Source organism: Trachypithecus francoisi, unplaced genomic scaffold (genome assembly GCF_009764315.1).
Source record: "Trachypithecus francoisi isolate TF-2019V2 unplaced genomic scaffold, Tfra_2.0 Lachesis_group3, whole genome shotgun sequence".
NCBI lineage: Eukaryota > Metazoa > Chordata > Mammalia > Primates > Cercopithecidae > Trachypithecus > Trachypithecus francoisi.
The window spans coordinates 52,935,223-52,954,604 of record NW_022681468.1 but is presented as its reverse complement, the minus strand read 5'-3'; the positions used below and the strand labels follow the sequence as shown (position 1 = coordinate 52,954,604).

Sequence of the window (19,382 nt, the reverse complement as noted above, 5' to 3'; positions counted from 1 at the left end):
AGAAGAAAAAAAATAATAAAGATCAGGGCAGATATAAATGAAACTGAAATGAAGAGAACAATACAAAACAACTAGGAAACCAGTTGGTTTTCTGAAAAGTTAAACAAAACTGACAAACCCTTAGTCAGACTAGCTAGGAAAAAAGAGAGAAGACCCAAATAAAATCAAAGATGAAAAAGGAGACATTACAATTGATACAGCAGAAATTCAAAAGGTCATTAGTAGCTACTATGAGCAACTATATGCCAATAAGTTGGAAAATTTAGAAGAAATGGACAAATTCTTAGACACATACAACCAACCAAGATTGAACCATGAAGAAATTCAAAATCTAAATGGACCAATAACAAACAAGGAGATTGAAGCTATAATACAAAGGCTTCCAGCAAAACAAAACAACAAAAACAAAACAAAACAAAACAAAAAAGCAAAAGCTCGGGACCCAATGGCTTCACTGCTGAATTCTACCAAACATTTAAAGAACTAATACCAATTATCAGGGAAATGCAAATCAAAACCACAATGCATGCTTGTATCAAAATACGTCATGTGGCCAGGTGCAGTGGCTCATGTCTGTAATCTCAGCACTTTGGGAGGCCAAGGCAGGAGGATCACTTGAGCTCAGGAGTTCCAGACCAGCCTGGGCAACATGGTGAAACCCTGTCTCTACAAAAAAACTCCAAAATTATCCTGTGTGGTGGCACATGCCTGTAGTCCTGGCTACTTGGGAAGCTGAGGCATGAGAATCACTTGACACTGGAAGGCAGAGGTTGCAGTGAGCCGAGATCATGCCATTGCACTCCAGCCCAGGTGATGGAAGTGAAACTCTGTCTTTAAAAAAAAAAAAAAAGCTCAGGTAACCCATAAATATATTCATCTACTATGTACCCAGAAAAATTAGAAATTAAATTTTTTTTAAAAACCAGGCTGGGCATGGTGGCTTATGCCTGTAATCCCAGTACTTTGGGAGGCTGAGGCAGGCAGATCACTTGAGGTCAGGAGTTCGAGACCAACCTGGCCAACATGGTGAAACCTTGTGTCTACTAAAAACACACATACAAAAAATAGCCAGGTGTAGTAGTGAGCGCCTGTAATCCCAGCTACTCAGGAGGCTGAGGCAGGAGAATTACGTGAACTCAGGAGGCGGAGGTTGCCGAGAGCTGAGATCGCAGCAACAGAGTGAGACCCATCTCAAAAACAAAACAAAAAAACCCATGTAAATAATAAGAATAGTAATTAACATTTGTTGAATGCTTACCAAGGGCTAAACATTGTACACAAAGCACTGTCAAATCATGTCTCATTCAGTCCTCACAGTAACTGTCTGCAGCAGATGCTACTATGAGCTACATTTTATGCATGCGAAAACTGAAGAACAGAGAAGTTAACCTACACTCAGTAAGAAATCAACCAACGATTTGAAGCTGGGCAGGCTGACCTTCCAGAATACACATGCTTTATAACACGTGTCACCCTGGATTAAGCATGTGAACTGAACTTCAGCCACACTAGTCACAGCAAGACGCAGACTTTTAGCAATGGACTCAAAATGCTGTATGCATAATGACTGAACAATAAAACAGAACAATCCAGTGAATCCTCAGCTCACAAATCACCAAGCCCTGTACCAGCAAAAAATGGAAAAATGTGTATTCACATATACTATCTTTGATCTAGATTTTATTTCAAGTATCATCCTTATTATAAAACATACTCACAAACATTTCCAGTAGTGCATCTGTTACTATTTGAACTATGTCTTCTGCATGGGTGTTAGCTAGTGGGATGCTCTCTATTTTGCCTTCTGTGTGTCTGGCAAGCAGAAGGGCTGGAAGACTTGCAGCATATTTGTTTGACCTATGGAGAAAGGTAGTATTAAAATTCACGATCAAAATCTAGCATGTCAAAAACATGAAAATCTAGGCTAGGAGATCACAATGCGAGGCAGCAAATGGGAAGTCCTGCTGCTAAGGAAAAAAATGAACTCAATTTCCAAACAAACTTATCTTCTATGACAACCTACATTAAAAGAAAGCAACAGGTAATAATCTATAACAAACTAGATTTTTAAAAAGCAACAAGGCAGTAATCCAGTCAGATTTTTTTCTATACAACTTACTCAACAAGAAAATAAATCAGATTTGGAACACAGTGAATGGTTCTCAACCTTTCTGGACTTGCTCACCACACTGCTGAGTAAGAAAATGGGCATTTATGAGAAACCTACTATCTGCCAGGCACTATACTAGGTATTTCAATTATGTTTTTATTTAACTTTCAGAACTAAAGTGGCCATTATGATCTCATTTTGCAGATGAGGAAATAGGACTTAGAGAGTGATAAAAGGCAGACACAGACTTCAAATGAGGTGTCCCTGACACAGAGTCTGTTCCTGACATAGTCTGTACTCTCTCCACTGAAACAAGAGCCCAAATCCACCCTCCCACAATCCCTTTCACTAACTAAACCTAAATGAAAATTATCTAAATAGGAAGAAAGCTTTGTGTAAAATTACTAGTGAAGTAGTCATGTATAATAACTTAATTCACGCCAGAACAAAGTATAGACATTATAATAACATAAGCATTAGTTGAGAGGCCAGTTTTCAGATCACTTAAAGGAACCTCTTAGTCGACCAGCTGGTTATAAACAAAACACTGAAAACTACTGGTCTAGGTCTTGGACCACAGCTAAATGCACAATGACAGCAGAGTAGAAGATTGTGGGTGATTACCCATTGTCAGATGGACAGTCCTCACATTTCCTTCTTCAATATATACTTTATGAAAATCAGTGATTTCACATATAGAACAAAAGCCTGATCACCAAGAGCATATGTCACCAGTGTTCAAGATGGAAGATTTAAGCTTAGATATCACAATTAGGAATTTACAGTCAGAAGCTAAGACAGACCAACTACTGGGGCTTAGTATGTACACCTATACCTGAAAATGGGCCATAGAGAATGTGTTGTGTATTAATAATAATCTCCAAATTTGCAGTTCAGTCCTTCTCTTCTATAGCAACTAAAATATTCTGGTAGTCCATAGAAGTCCCATCTTCTAAAGATAACGTAATTTAAGAGGCTAAAAAAGCACTGATTTTTATACACACACATACACACACACCCACATACACCCACTCACCCACCCAGGGGGTAAATAAAAACTCAGATGCTCAAAAAGTAAAATTTATCCCAAACTATGATAACTCCAAAGAACCACACTGTAGGTAACAGAACCCAAAGAGGAAAATTTTTAGAGGAGGATGGTGAAGTACGAATCCAAGATTGCCCCATAGGGGCTTTGGTCTACAGTAAAAGAATATCTAAAGAATCTATGGTACTTCCCAAGTACTTTATTTCCTAGAAGGAAATAAAAAAAATTTCTTTAGATTGCTATCTTATTTTCCTCCATCAGCTGTGCAAATATAAGCAATTATTAGATAACATTATTTTGCATAATTTCTTCTTCCCTAAAATTAAAAGAGCAATAAACTTACAGTAGCAAAACATCTTCTTCAGAATAAATTCCAGTGATAACATATCCTTTTAGGTAGTTTCCTGCTTCACTAAAATCTTCTTTTGCTATAAATACATAGAGAAGACAGAAATCTGAAACCTTTATAATTGTGTATGCTATTCAACTGACAAAGAGATTTATAGATGGTAGTATTCCATTATTAATTAATTACAAATATAAATATTTAAGTGCAGAAGACATATAATTTAGTGGTTCCAAAATAAATCTGTATTCTCTTTATGGCATGGGATTACTAAAGAAATGTCAACTGATAGAATGCAACATGGTTTCCAAAACAAATGTACTTTAAATGCAATTCATAAGATTTATAGCACTCTAATCATAGTTACTGAATAAATACTTTTTGCTTTTTAATTTACTCCTATGGCAGAGTAAATGGAGACAGCTGTCTTATGTGTAGCCTGAAAAGAGAAGTTGGTATGTAAAATGATATGCAGATTAAAACCATAAAATCTAAAAGTATCTATATGCATAAAAAAATAGAAGACTGAAAATTCTAGCCCTCTAACAGTGTCTGTGTTAGGGTTGTGCAATTACAAGGGATTCTGTGTCTTTTATAAAAACAATTCCTACATTTTCTCTAATGTGTTTTCATTAGTTTTGAACTTTAATTTGTATTGTCTTTTCTCATTTGTTAGAATGTACATATTCAAAATACAAACTATTTCTATAAATTTCTGAATACATTTTCATAAATAATAGCAAACTCTGGATCTTGTTAATAATGACTATCCTATAACCAAGAAGCAAGTCTGAATTAAATCATTGTAGACTAATGAGAAAAGCACAGAGGTGGACTTATAGGTCAAATTCTTGCCAAGTGAAGGCCAAATGATAGTTCAATTCATACATGAAAGATTCATAGCAGTCGAATAGAAAAATACTGATGGAAGAATGAGTCACACAGCACCTACTAGGCTAGGCATGCTGAACCCAAAGATCTGTACCTCAGCAGTCAGCACTACATTCATGATGTAAGCATTCAACACTGTCAACATTGGGTAACCACAAGATTATTTTCTTTAAAAAGGGTACATACTTTCCATAAGATTGAGCAATACTGTCTGTAGGAAAGCAAACTTACTAGCGTAGCTCAGTAGGCAGCATGGGGAACTCATTTACAATCACAGCTTTAATGAGAAAACAGGCCAGGTGCGGTAGCTCACGCCTGTAATCCCAGCACTCTGGGAGGCAAGGTGGGTGGATCACTTGAGGACAGGAGTTTGAGATCAGCCTGGCCAACATGGTGAAACCCTGTCTCTACTAAAATACAAAAATTAGCTGGGCATGGTGGCATGTGCCTGTAGTCCCAGCTATTCAGGAGGCTGAGGCATGAGAATCGCTTGAATTTGGGAGAAGGAGAATGCAGTGAGCCGAGATCGTGCCACTGCACTCCAGCCTAGGTGACAGAGAGAGACTCCGTCTCAAAAAATATATATATGTATATATATATTTTTTTTAGCCCATGCTACATCAAAGTAGAAGACACTCATAAGATTATAAACTAGAAAGGACTGTGTGTCTGTACTTTCATTTCTAAGAGAAAACAGAGTGAAATTCCAGTCAATAGATAAACTATATCTAAAGCAATGACATAATAGAATCTGTTTCAGCTTCTTTTCATTTTAGGTAAGTAGCAGTAGAAAAGTACACCATTATTTCCATATAATTTCCTCGTACAAAAGACTCTACTCATGAATATGTCTCTTGAAAAGTCTCTTCATAAATCCATGTGTTTGTAAATCCTAAGTGACTCACAGGATGGAAAAATATATGACTGTAGATCTCAGATGCATATTCATTTCCACTAAACTAGAATACATATTTTCCTCTGAACATTCAAAACCAGGCATATTCTCCTCCTTGCTAAAAACTGCATATATGTCAAAATGCATGGCAACCTCAAATACAAGAAAGTACTCAATTATCTAAATAAAAAGATGCATAAAAAGCTTTTCAGCTACTATAAATATATTTTAATTGCATAAAATAAACACATTTATTTAGCAATATTTTTTCTATCACATCTTATTGAATAATTATTTTTATAGACACACATATATACATACATCTATTTTTCAGCTCTGTCAGCAGGGAGAGTTGAGAAGCAAGAAAACCTCAGTAACTAAAAGCACTCCTAACCCCTATATTATACAAACTAGAAAACCTAAAAGAGATGGATAAACTCCTGGACACATACACCCTACCAAGACTGAACCAGGAAGAAATTGATTCCCTGAACAGACCAATAACAAGTTCTGAAATTGAATCAGTAATAAATAGCCTACCAACCAAAAAAAGCCCAGGACCTGATGGATTCACAGCCAAATTCTACCAGACATACAAAGAGCTGATACCATTCCTACTGAAACTATCCCCAAAAATTAAGGAGGAGGGACTCCTCCCCAGCTCATTCTATGAGGCCAGCATCATCCTGATACCATAACCTGGCAGAGACACAACAAAAGAAGAAAACTTCAGGCCAGTATTCCTGATCAACACTGAAAGTTCTCAACAAAGTACATGCAAACTAAATCCAGTGGCACATCAAAAAGCTAATCTACCACAATCAAGTAGGCTTCATCCCTGGGATGCAAGGTTAGTTCAACATATGCAAATCAATAAATGTGATTTATCACATAAACACAACTAAAGACAAAAATCACATGATTATCTCAATAGATGCAGAGAAGGCCTTCAATGAAATACCCCTTCATGTTAAAAACTCTCAACAATACTAGGCACTGAAGAAACACACCTCAATAAGAGCCATCAATGACAAACCCACAGTCAACATTATACTAAATGGGCAAACGCTGGAAGCAATCCCCTTCAAAACTGGCACAAGACAAGGACGCCCTCTTTCACCACTCTCATCCAACACAGTATTGGAAGTCCTAGCTGGAGAAATCAGGTAAAAGAAAGAAAAAAAGAACATCCAGGCTGGGCGCAGTGGCTCATGCCTATAATCTCAGCACTTTGGGAGGCCGAGATGGGAGGATAACGTGAGCTCAGGAGTTTGAGACCAGCCTGGGTAACATGGCTAAACCCCAGCTCTACTAACAATACAAAAATTAGTTCTCTGAAAGGAGAATTATAAAACGCTATTCAAAGAAATCAGAGAAAACACAAATGAACAGAAAAACATCCCAAGCTCATGAATGGGAAGAAACAGTATCATTAAAATGGCCATACTGCCCAAAGCAATCTACAGATTCAATGCTATTCCTATCAAACTACCAATGATATTTTTCACAGCACTAGAAAAAAAGTATTTTAAAAATCGTATGAAACTCAAAGAAGGTTAAACATTATTGTTTGACAGCGTTTTTCACGTAATTTTACATAATAAATAAACCTGTTCATTCTCTCTCTTTTGGATGCTGCAGGCGCCCTCTGTAACGTTTCAAAGTCAGTTTGAGGTCAAAAAGACTTAATTTTAAACTTGATTTTGGGAAGCCTATTAAATATGTCAAAAGTTTAAACCACTTATCAAAATAGATCACAGGTCGCTGTAAAATAAATCATTTATTTAGCCAAAGTGATAATTAAAAGGTTTTAAAAAGCAAACAACTTTATTTGTTGATTAAAAAAGGACTCAGTTTTTAAAAACAATTAAAGAACCTAATAAAGATAGAATATGTCTCCTCTTTCTCCCTTTTTTGAGAGTTTATTCAAAAGGTGAATAAAAGTGTTTTATTCTCTTATTATTACATGAAATTTATGTGCAAAAGAGAAAACTAAATTTTTATTCTTGTATTAGTGTATGATCAATTCTAAAGCTGATTTTAAAACTTATAAACAAACCTCATTTCAGTCAGCTTTTAATAACACAAGATTTTAAAATAAACTCTGTAATCTCATAAAAATTTTGAAGTTTTCTTTAACTTTCTACAATTTATTTAATTTATATCTTTTTTATTCTTTTAATTTGAAACAATCTTTAAGTAACTTCTAAACTAAATTTTTTTCTCACATTTTTATGCCTTTATAACTTTCCTCACCAAAAATATATCTTGCTTTTTAAATAGACTCTTCATTTACAATTCTCTTACATTTAATAGTTTTAATTATATTAACTATAATTTTGACTCTTGGTAACCCGAAATCTAGCAAAAACCTAGAAATTAATTTTGAACTGTTTTATATCAATATTTGTAGATGAAAATGGTTTTATAATTTTTAGAAAGACATTTTAATTTTATTAACAAATCTAAATATATTTAGCTTTTTTATATCATGTAAAAATAAGATGTCAAAGTACATAAACAAACATATTTAATAATTAATGTTTTAGTATTTTAATTTATTTAGGAATGACTCAGACATTTCATTATTATTTAACATGACTTTAAGATTTTTGATTATTGGAAAATAAATAATGATACAGGTACCCTCCTAAATGTCTTTCTCAGCTGTCCTGAGTACCCATGTGGCACCCAATGCCTATAAAAGGCAGGGCTCTTTTGGGTCCTAAATTTACACACCAGATGTCAGGACAGAAGACAGGGCTGTGAAAAGGATGTCTGGAGGATGTGACCACTCCCAGCATGGCCATGAGGCAAATCTGGGCCAAGCAAGCAGGAACAAGGGGCCCCGCAGCGGGTTACCTAAGCATTGACAACATGCCTCCAGGCCTCACCATGGCCACCTGTCCAGACCCCAGAATCTTGAAGCTCAAAACCAAAGACCAGCTTATAATAAGATGTGTGCAAAGCTCTGGGGAAGCCCAACAGCCAGCTTTAGCCCACAGACAAATCAAGTAAGTGCCAAAAATATCATAGAAAATTAGCAGTTTTATGACCTTAAGACATGTAAAGACAGCATAAACCTGTCTGACCAGTAGACCCAGACAAAAATGTCTGAATTATATTTAAGTTACACTCTTAAAGCCATTTTTATTTTACTTTGTTAACAACTTTAAAACTAGCTTTACCAAATATCACACAAACATAACACATATAGACATAGAGACATACAGACAAAAGCAGATTTTATGGCTCTTATAAAAAAATTTCATTTGCTGGCTTTTAAATGGTTTCTCTTTTCTTTTTTTAAACCTATAGTCAGCAAGTTTTTTATATTTTTGTTTATATACATATATTTTTTAGAGACACGGTCTTCCTATGTAGCCTAGGCTGGTCTTGAACTCTTAGCCTCAAACATTCCTCCCACCTCAGCTTCCTGAGTAGCTGGAATTACAGGCAGCTTTTTTTTTGTTTGTTTTTTAGACAGACTCTCACCACCATCCAGGCTGGAGTACAGTGGTGCAATCTTGGCTCACTGCAATCTCTGCCTCCCAGGTTGAAGCAATTCTTGTGCCTCAGCCTCCCAAGTAGCCGGAATTACAGGCACATGCCACCATGCCTGGCTAATTTTTGTATTTTTAGTAGAGATCGGGTTTCACCATGTTGCCCAGCTTGGTCTTAAAAACTCCTGACCTCAAGTGATCTGCCTGCCTCAGCCTCCCAAAGTGCTGGGATTACAGGCATGAGCCGCTTCGCCTGGCCCTGGCTACCTGTTACAAAGAGTCTTTTAAAAGAGGCAATAAAAATACGGAAATATTTTCTGAAGCTTCTGCACATCAATAGCCATCCCTGAATAAGCCTAATTAGAGAGTCCTCATTTTTAAATGTACTTCTAAAGTGTAGCATTTTTCATTTGAAATGTTCTACTGTAACTTTAAATTACCTTTAGTAACATTTTGCCATTTTTATAAGTGTTTGTAGGTAGTTGTAGCCAGAAAGTGGAGTACTCAGTTCTTCAGAAATGAAGGATCTCATTTTTATGTTGAATCTTGGCTTTGGCTCTCAGATTTCCTTGATCAACTTAGTCACTGACTTTTTTCCTACCTATGAGTGCAAGAAAAAGAAACAAAGGGGATACAACACAAAAGTCCCTGCAAATTTCTGAAAGCTAAAGTTCATACTACCTACAATATTGCCATTTACTGTCAGTTTCTGTCTGATTCGGACATCTGAGGCCTTTTAACTAGATCTAAGTCAATTAATTATCAGATCTAATTTGATCCTGGACCCAGTCCAATTTCTGTAGCAACTTCCAAACCCAGTTCAGATGAAAAACAAATCTGCTCAAACAAACTCAGCTCCGAACACAAAGTCATGGAGCTTCAAAGTCTGAAAGAGAACTTACCCACGATCCCCAGTGGCTGCGAGAGAGCAATGGACACAATGGGCCCAGCAGGTACACCACTTGGTCACTCGATGCTGCTGGGGGTCGCTGGAAGCTCTACTACAGGTCCTATTTCTGACTCCATCTGTTAAAAGAAAAACTTCAGACTAAATTTAATAGAGTTTAACTGAACAAAGAAACATTTGCCGGTTGGGCAGCCCCCCCGAAACCAGAATAGGTTCACGGCAACCCCGGTGCTAACATGGAGTCAGAAAGGATTTACAGACAGTAAGAGGAAGTGAGGTGCAGAAATAGCTGGATTGGTTACAGTTTGGCATTTGTCTCATTTGAACAGTTGGCCACCTTTGATTGACCAAAACTTGGCGAGTGGTATAAGAGTGGGTTATAGTCTGTTTATACATCTAGTTAGGTTACAGTTCACTACTTATGGAGAAACCTTTCGTCTGAACTTAAAATATATACAGAGGCAGCTTTAGGCTACATTTAACAAGAGTTAGCTTTTATTAGCAAAACACAAATTTATATAGAAATGTTAATAAATTCATAAGATTTTTATCATTATTTAGTCTCTCTTCAACAGATGTTAATGGTCCAGCTACTAACACATCAATGTGGCCGGGTGCGATGGCTCACGCCTATAATCCCAGCACTTTGGGAGGCCGAGGTGGGCGGATCACGAGGTCAGGAGATCGAGACCATCCTGGCTAACACAGCAAAACCTCGTATCTACTAAAAATACAAAAAATCAGCTGGGCGTGGTGGCAGGCGCTCGTAGTCCCAGCTACTAGGGAGGCTGAGGCAGGAGAATGGCATGAACCTGGAGGCGGAGCTTGTCCAGCCTGGGCGACAGAGCGAGACCCCGTCCCAAACAAAACAAAACACAACAAAAAAAAAATCAATGTTTGCAAAAGAACAAAAACAAAAACAAACTAAAAGAAATAAAAAGGAATGAATATCTAACTGACAATATTGGGAACAATCAATCCAGTCAAATAATGAAGTATCATATCCAGACTACATCATTTTGGCACACCAGAACTACTTTTAAATAACATTATGCTATTTAAACATATTTAATCATCTATTAATATATGTTATTAAACATTGTGAGATGATTATATGTACATTTCATCATCATTTGTGTAAAAATATGATGAAGCACATCATTTCTTATGTCGATTCCCAATGTGAAAAACAATATGAAAAATTCTTTTCAGTATTTGAATTTGGAAAAAGTTTTCTCTGTGGATTAATCAGCATCCTAACTTGTGTGTTGCAATTTATTACCTATGATGATAGATGGCAAAACTGTCATCTTTTTGTTTCTGGTTGCTACCAGATTGCTTAGGGCTAAGTTTTATGACAAACGACAGTGCTTTCTAGACTTTCTACATAATTACCCCCTACTGTTTTATTGCTGAGTTTTTACATTGTTTTCAATGATCTTATCATATTTGTGCTTTTTATTATCTGAAGACTTAAATTCTTCTTGGAAGGAGGCCTAGTGTGAATAATAAATGAGAAGGTTAGGGAAACAGGCACCTGAGGTACAGAGAGGACAATGTCAATCGTGGGAGCAAAAACATTCAAAAGGGAAGGAAGGTGGAGGGGTAAAACACAGACTTACTTCCCAATTTTTCATAAAAATGTTTTTTTATTAGGTTAATGATCTCTATAAAGCCAGGTGCGGTGGCTCATGCCTATAATCTCAGCACTTTGGGAGGCTGAGGTGGGCAGATCACTACAGGTCAGGAGTTTGAGACCAGCTTGGCCAACATAGTGAAACCCTGTCTCTACTAAAAAGACAAAAAATTAGCTGGGCATGCTGCTGCATGGCACACATCTGTGGTCTCAGTACTTGGGGAGGCTGAGGCATGAGAACTGTGTGAACCTGGGAGGTGGAGGTTGCAGTGAGCCAACATCATGCCACTGCACCCCAGTCTGGGTGACAGAGCAAGACTCTGTCTCAAAAAAAAAACAAAAAATAGAAAGATATGCTCTCTAGGATTTTGCCTTCAAAGATGATAAGCCACAGGGTACACATTAATATTCTTATTATTTATTTTTTGTAAGTTCCTTTGGCTTTTACTTTTTACAATTCTGAAAACAAAGTAGAAAAAAAAATTGCTAGATGTAAATTTGTAGAAAGCAAAATTTAATATGTAATTAATAGTATCTATTATGTGCAAATATAATGCTAGACCAGTGGGGTCCTCTTCTCAGACAAATATTCTTAAAATCTTTCATTCAGAATTTGAAATCCATCTCAAGAAAAGAAAAACAAGGAGGAGGGAAGTTTCCTAGATCATTGGTAAGAGTTAGTATAGTGAAGAAAACATTGGCCAGGTGTGGTGGCTCATGCCTGCAATCCCAGCACTTTGGGAGGCCGAGACAGGTGTATCACGAGGTCAGGAGATGGAAACCATCCTGGCTAACATGGTGAAACCCGTCTCTACTAAAAATACAAAAAATCAATCAGGTGTGGTTGCGGGCACCTGTAGTCCCAGCTACTCGGGAGGCTGAAGCAGGAGAATGGCATGAATCTGGGAGGCGGAGTTTGCAGTGAGCCAAGATTGCGCCACTGCACTCCAGCCTGGGTGACAGAGCAAGACTCTGTCTCAAAAAAAAAAAGAAAAGAAAAGAAAAGAAAAATAAAACATTGAAAGTTTTGTTACCGACTCAAGAGTCCACCTAGATGCAAAAGCAACAAATAACATTCCCAGAAATACCATTGGTCAGAAAAAACATTCTATGTGTACCCTTCCTTAAAAACGTATTAAAAGACACATTCCTGTGAAGCAAAAGATAAAGAGTAAGGGTCTCAGAAAAGAGAAGTTGTGATATTTAAAAAATACTGTAATATATGCTGCCATGTAAAACTATCAAAGTAAAAATAATTGTTATAAGCATATCAAAGTTGAATGCAAAAACATTAATTTGAATTGCATCAAAAATTAGATGAATTAATAAACAGAAAGATATACAGGTAGGTACTAAAGCAAATATTAAATGTTAATAGTGGAATCTAGGTGGTGAGTATATGGGTGTTTACTGTACAATTCTTCCAACTTTGCTGTATGCTTGAAAAAGTTCATAATAAAATGTTGGAAAAGTGAATGCAAGGATTTTCTTTAAAAGATTTCCAACATTTTATTATGTATGATGCAATAAGTAAATAAACTGCTCAGCAATAAAGCTAATGTGAGTCCATTACATGAAACCATGGCATACAAATAAAAAAAACCATAGAACCCAATCTCTACTAAAAATACAAAAATTAGCCAGGCATGGTGGCACATGCCTGTAGTCCCAGCAACTGGGGAGGCTGAGAGAGGAGAATCGCATGAACCTGGGAGGCAGAGGTTGCAGTGAGCTGAGATCACGCCATTGCATTCCAACCTGGATGAGAGAACAAGACTCTGTATCAAAAAAAAAAAAAAAGCAAGCCTTAAAAAAAAAAAAGAAATTAAAAGAATCTTCCACAAGAGGGAGTCAAAATCATTGAAATGATCTTTAACTTTATAGGTTCAAATATGTTTTTGGTGAGCATTTTCTCTAGTCCTGGAGAAAATACAAGCAAAAGAAGTAGACACCATATTTTAAAAAATAAAGAAAAACTAAAGAAACAACAATGAAGCATAAAACAGGCAGCAGATACCCAAATCAGTTAAGAGAATAAGTATAAATTATTAATGTTCACCTAGAAGAGTCAACAGAAAAAAACCAAGAAAATATTTAAAAAGACAAATCGGAGACTTGACTATATACTCAACGTGCATTATAAAATAGATTATAGTATCAATAGGTAAAGTGAGTAAAATAGAAAACAATTAAACAGACATATATATTACACACACACATATAGATAAGGACTTAATATAGTGATGGTGAAACCACATATAGAGGAGGAAGAAAATGATAAACATTACTATTAGAAAAAAAATCAAGTTGGCACCTACACTCATCCCATGCACTAAAATATCTAAAGGGTTAAAAACTTTTTTAAAAAAGGGAAAAAATCACAATCAACGAGTAAAAAAGCAACCTATGAAATGAGAGAAAATATTTATGAGTCAAAACTTTGATAAAGGATAATATCCAGAATATATAATTTTCTGCAACAACAAAAAATATAAACAACCCAATTAAAAAATAGGCAAAGGAGTTACAGACATTTCTCCAAAGAACATATACAAATGACCAACAAGCATAATGAAAAGATGCTCAACATCACTAATCGTTTGGGAAATGCAAATCAAAGCCACAACAAGATATCACCTCATGCTTATTAGGATGGCTATCATAAAAAATAAAGTAAAATAACGAGTATTGGCAAGGATGTTAAAGTCATTGGAACCCTTGTATACCGTTGGTAGGAATGTAAAATGATGCAGCCAGGGTGGAAAAGAGTACTGCGGTTCCTCAAAAATTAAAAACAGAATTACCATATGACCCAGCAATTCCACTTCTTGGTATATACCCAAAATAATTGAAAGCAGAGTCCCAGAGAGATATTTCCATACCAATGTTCACAACAGCATTATTCACAACAGCCAAGAGGTAGAAGTAACCCAAAAATTCATTAATGGATAAACACATAAACAAAATAAGATATATACATACAATGGAATACTATTCAGCCTAAAATTGGAAGGAAACTCTGACACATACTACAATATAGATGAACCCTGAAGACATTATGCTAAGTGAAATAAGCCAGTCAGAAAAAGACAAATACTGTATGATTCCATCTATATGAGGTACATAGAGTAGCCAGACTCATATAAACAGAAAATAGAGTGGTGGTTATCAGGGCCTGGGAGGGGGATGAAATGAAAAGCTGTTGTTTAATGGGTATAGAGTTTCAGTTTTGCAAGATGAAAATATTCTGGAGATTAGTTGTACAACAATGTGAATATACTTAATACTTGTAAAATACACACTTAAAAACAGGTAAGATGGTAAATTTTATGTTATGTGTATTTTATCAAAAATTTTTTAAAAAGCAAAAATATACAAAGCAAGACAAATTAAAATAAGAAAATACTATAAATTAAAGCAAGAAAAAATACAAGTGAATATTAGGTGACAAAAATGATAGGGTTTTTTTATAGCTAAAAGCAATGGAAAAAATCTTAAAGTCAATAGATTAAAAAAATTTTAAATACATTTTGATATATATATATATTCATCAAATATTATGCAGCCGTAACGTTCATGAAGAATATCAATACATCACTGTAATGTTAAATAAAAACAAGATTCTGGCTGGGCACGGTGGCTCATGCCTGTAATCCCAGCACTTTGGGAGGCCAAGGCAGGCGGATCACGAGGTCAAGAGATCGAGACCAGCCTGGGCAACATGGTGAAATCCCGTCTCTACAAAAACACAAAAAATTAGCCAGGCATGGTGGCACATGTCTGTGGTCCTAGCTACTCAGGAGGTTGAGGTGGGAGGATTGCTTGAGCCCAGGAAGCGGAGGGTGCAGTGAGCCGAGATCACGCCGTTGCACTCCAGCCTAGGTGACAGAGCAAGACTTTGTCTCAAAAAAAAAAAAAAAAAAAAAAAAAAAAAAAAAATTTTAAATACATTTTGATATATATATATATCATCAAATATTATGCAGCCGTAACGTTCATGAAGAATATCAATACATCACTGTAATGTTAAATAAAAACAAGATTCTGGCTGGGCACGGTGGCTCATGCCTGTAATCCCAGCACTTTGGGAGGCCAAGGCAGGCGGATCACGAGGTCAAGAGATCGAGACCATCCTGGCCAACATGGTGAAACCCCATCTCTACTAAAAACACAAAAATTAGCTGGGCATAGTGATGCACACCTGTAGTCCCAGCTACTCGGGAGGCTGAGGCAGGAGAATCACTTGAACCCAGAAGGCAGAGGTTGCAGTGAGCCGAGATCACGCCACTGCATTCCAGCTTGGTGACAGAGCGAGACTCCGTTTCAAAAAAAAAAACCAAGAGCTTGGTATACAGCTAGATACACAGCTTTAGCCCAATTATGTTAAAACATACATAAATATGCAATATGTAGGTACACAGAAAAAAGATGGAAAAAATTACATCAAAATTTAAGTCTCTGAATAATTAGCTTACAGTATTTTATTTTTCTTCAAACTTCTCCATAATTTTGAAATTCTCTATAATTTAAAACGATATTCTTAAAAAATAAAACTAGCAAGCAATGATATACTGTACTGTATAATTTAAAAGCTCAGCTCTACTTACCTGTTGTCATGGTTGGACTGAATAGTCCCAGTACTGACACACTAGAATAGGAGATCAGGTCTTTATATAATTCCCCACTTAAATATTCTTCTGCTTCTTGAATCGATGTTATATTCACTGGATATGAAATCCTATTGCTGGATAAATACATAGCTATATTAAAAATTAATTTTTAAAGATATTTGCTGTTTGTAAAAAAATAAAGCATACTAAACATAGCAAACAATATATTAGGATAAATATCTTATAAAATATAGAAAATTAAATATTATTCTTAAAGAAAATCAGACTCATTAAACAAAATTACTATCTCCCCAAAAGTGATGAAATGTACATAGACTCTCATGAATATTTATTTTGTGATCTCAATTCTAGTATCCTCCTTAACCTATTTAAAGTGTTAGCAAAGTCTGAGAATTAGAACTTCTAAAGACCTAAACATTTAAAGATCTTATAATGAAGCTGAATACTTACAGCTGGATAAATTTTAGGAGATCTTTGGTACCTAACATTCCAGCATAAGATACTGGGTTCTCCCCTTTCTTGTACATCTTTACAGTAGGAAATTCAGTAACATTTTGCTTAGTACATACATCAGACCAATCTGCACAGTTTATTCTAGTAAGAAGCATAGTAGATGTGCCTAAATAAAAGGAAAATGCACATTTGTAATTACTAATTGTAGAAAATGCATTTGCTTAGGATTTTCAATATTTTTCTATCCCATTCTTATTTTAACTTGTCAGCATGAAACACTCCTGCTTAAACACTCTCTTCTCTTGATCTTTGCAACACCATCCCCTATTGGTCTTTTCCCTTCCTTTCTAGTTTCTCCTCTGTTCCCTTTTGTAGGCTCTTCAGCCAGTAAAGCTGGGAGTCCTTCAAGGCTCAGCTTAAGCTGCCTTGTCTTGTTTTTCTTCACTCTCTTCCTACACAACCTCAATAACCACAGATAATCTAATGAATCCTATATTTATGTCTTTGGCCCAAACTCCTTGAAGTTTCAAAAGACCCATGTATCTTTACTACATTCTCTGTTTTCCTTTGAATGGAAACCTCCTCAAACTCAGTAAGTCTAAAACCATATGTGGTTTCTTTTCTGTGTGTGTTGGTGAATGTTGCTGCTCTTGTGCAACTCAAAAAAACAAAGCTTCATCTTTCATACCTCCCCATTCCCAAGCCCTTCATGCCTATTAATTAATCAGCATGTTCTTTCAATTTTACCACCTAAATTTTTAGTATCTCTAATTATTGTCCATTTCTCTTCACTACCACTACTCAAGTTGTTATTTCTCCTGGATAACTACAATAGGCTTCTAATTCATCTCCTTGAATTCAGTGTCTCTACCCTAATACTAGAGATATCTTTTCAAAACTCAAATCTGTTTTGGTACTAGCTTACCCCCACCAACCTTTGCAGAGTTAAATCTTTCTCACCATGTACAACTTCAAGGAAGCCTTCTCTGACACACTGATCTACATCAGGTTCCCTTGACATATGCTATTATAGAACCATGCTCCTTTCCTTATCTCCTTATGTAATTATATACTATTCATTATCTGATTAACGTGTCTCTACCAAGACAACTCTGTGAGAGCAGGGACTGTACCTGTTTATTTATCACTGATTTTCCAGCACCTGCAGCACCTTAAATATGCATGTGAATAAATGACATATGTGAAACTCACATAGGACTTCAGATACCTAATCTGTCTAAATATTATAATTTCTTTTCAGCCTAAGAAAACACATAGTAGACTCTCAAACAGAAATTCCTACTTGCTCTATTAAAAAAAGGGGAAAGTTATCTAAAATATTATAAATCGCTGTGTGGAAAGAGATCAAATGCTAAATAAAATAAGCACTATACAACTCAAAAGAATAAATTCTAATAAATAAAATTTAGTATCATACTAGATGAAAGAAGGAATCTTTGTGTATCAATTTAAAATATAGTCTAAATGTAACTTAATCATATGATTAAAATTGTGAATGTGATATTTTAATATTTTATCACCAAATTTTTTTAAATTTACATTTTAATTTTTTTTTTTGAGACGGAGTCTCGCTCTGTAGCCCAGGCTGGAGCGATCTCGGCTCACTGCAAGCTCCGCCTCCCGGGTTCACGCCATTCTCCTGCCTCAGCCTCCCGAGTAGCTGGGACTACAGGTGCCCAGCACCATGCCCAGCTAATTTTTTCTATTTTTTAGTAGAGACGGGATTTCACCTAGGATGGTCCTGATCTCCTGGCCTCGTGATCTGCCTGCCTCAGCCTTCCAAAGTGCTGGGATTACAGGCATGAGCCACAGCGCCTGGTCTTTGTCTTATTCACCACTATATACCCACTGCCTAGCACAGTGTCTATTACACAGTATGTACCCAGTAAAAATGCATAGAATGTACATTGATATTTCTTCACAAATTTTAAATTCTTACATTAAAGGATATTAATACTTGAATTTTGTATAAGCATATAAACAAATATAAATCCTTATTTCTTCCCAAATCAGACCTGCTAAGTTACTTTCTATCAAAGTTCTCTTATCCTTGTTTTAATCATTTTGATACAGGAGTTAAGAAGAAATCACTTAGGCAGATAGCAAGGGTATGGGAGTCCTCCGTAAGGTTTTTCTTTTTAATGAAAAGCAGCCCCAAATCTTTTTCTAACAAAGAGCAGCCTGCAAGCTGAAAGTTTGCACGTACTGGCAGGAACTAAGGACTAGACGTTTTCAACATAGCTGCTCTGTCTTGCCTTCTCTGCCAGGCACGTGTTCCGTAAGGAGCAGACAAGATGGCCCCAGACAACTGGAAAGCCCATTTGTATAAGATTAAGGTGGGTTGACCAGACTTTCCTACGCCACTGTGTAAACATACCTGACTGAACCAATCTATGAGCCCTATGTAAATCAGACACCACCTTCTAAAACTGGACTATAAAACTTGACACATTCGCTGCCAGCCAGTCCTTTCTGCTTGGAGACCCCTTCCTCTATAGAGGAAGCTGTTTCTCTTTCTCTTCTATTAAACTGCTCCTAAACTCCTTGTGTGTGTCCGTGTCCTAAATTTTCCTGGTGCATGACAACAAACCCCAGGGTATAAACCCCAGACAATGCAGCTGCTTCAATTTCATCAATAAACATCTGGTGATGCTTGTTTATACAAAGTGCCATGTTATATATTTTGCCACCCAAGTATGGAATATAGTGCTCTTCCAGCTGCAGTTCTTTCCTTTCAATAAGCATCCTCAGCATGTCTACTACTGCTAAAAATGTGATTATTCCTTTGTCCCTACAGTTGAAATGGAAAATTTTGATGTTATTTTTAAAACCAGAAAAGTAATACTGATACATATCATTAAAAGTTATACTGAAGTTATCAATTTAAAAGTTTTATTTTTATTCCTGTAAAATGGTTCCAATATTTATTCATGTTTCAATT

General features: G+C 36.1%; 1 protein-coding gene across 1 annotated transcript in view; it reads right to left on the bottom strand.

Moving 5' to 3' along the window:
- Positions 1 to 19,382, bottom strand: part of TXNDC16 (thioredoxin domain containing 16) — a 125,150-nt gene that overhangs the window by 25,395 nt on the left and 80,373 nt on the right. The window contains exons 15-18 of the mRNA XM_033188031.1: positions 16,418 to 16,586; positions 15,944 to 16,080; positions 3,502 to 3,586; positions 1,719 to 1,857 (exon numbers count right to left, since the gene is read on the bottom strand). Of these exons, the coding sequence (XP_033043922.1) occupies positions 1,719 to 1,857; positions 3,502 to 3,586; positions 15,944 to 16,080; positions 16,418 to 16,586 (530 nt within the window). The remainder of the gene's footprint in view (positions 1 to 1,718; positions 1,858 to 3,501; positions 3,587 to 15,943; positions 16,081 to 16,417; positions 16,587 to 19,382) is intronic.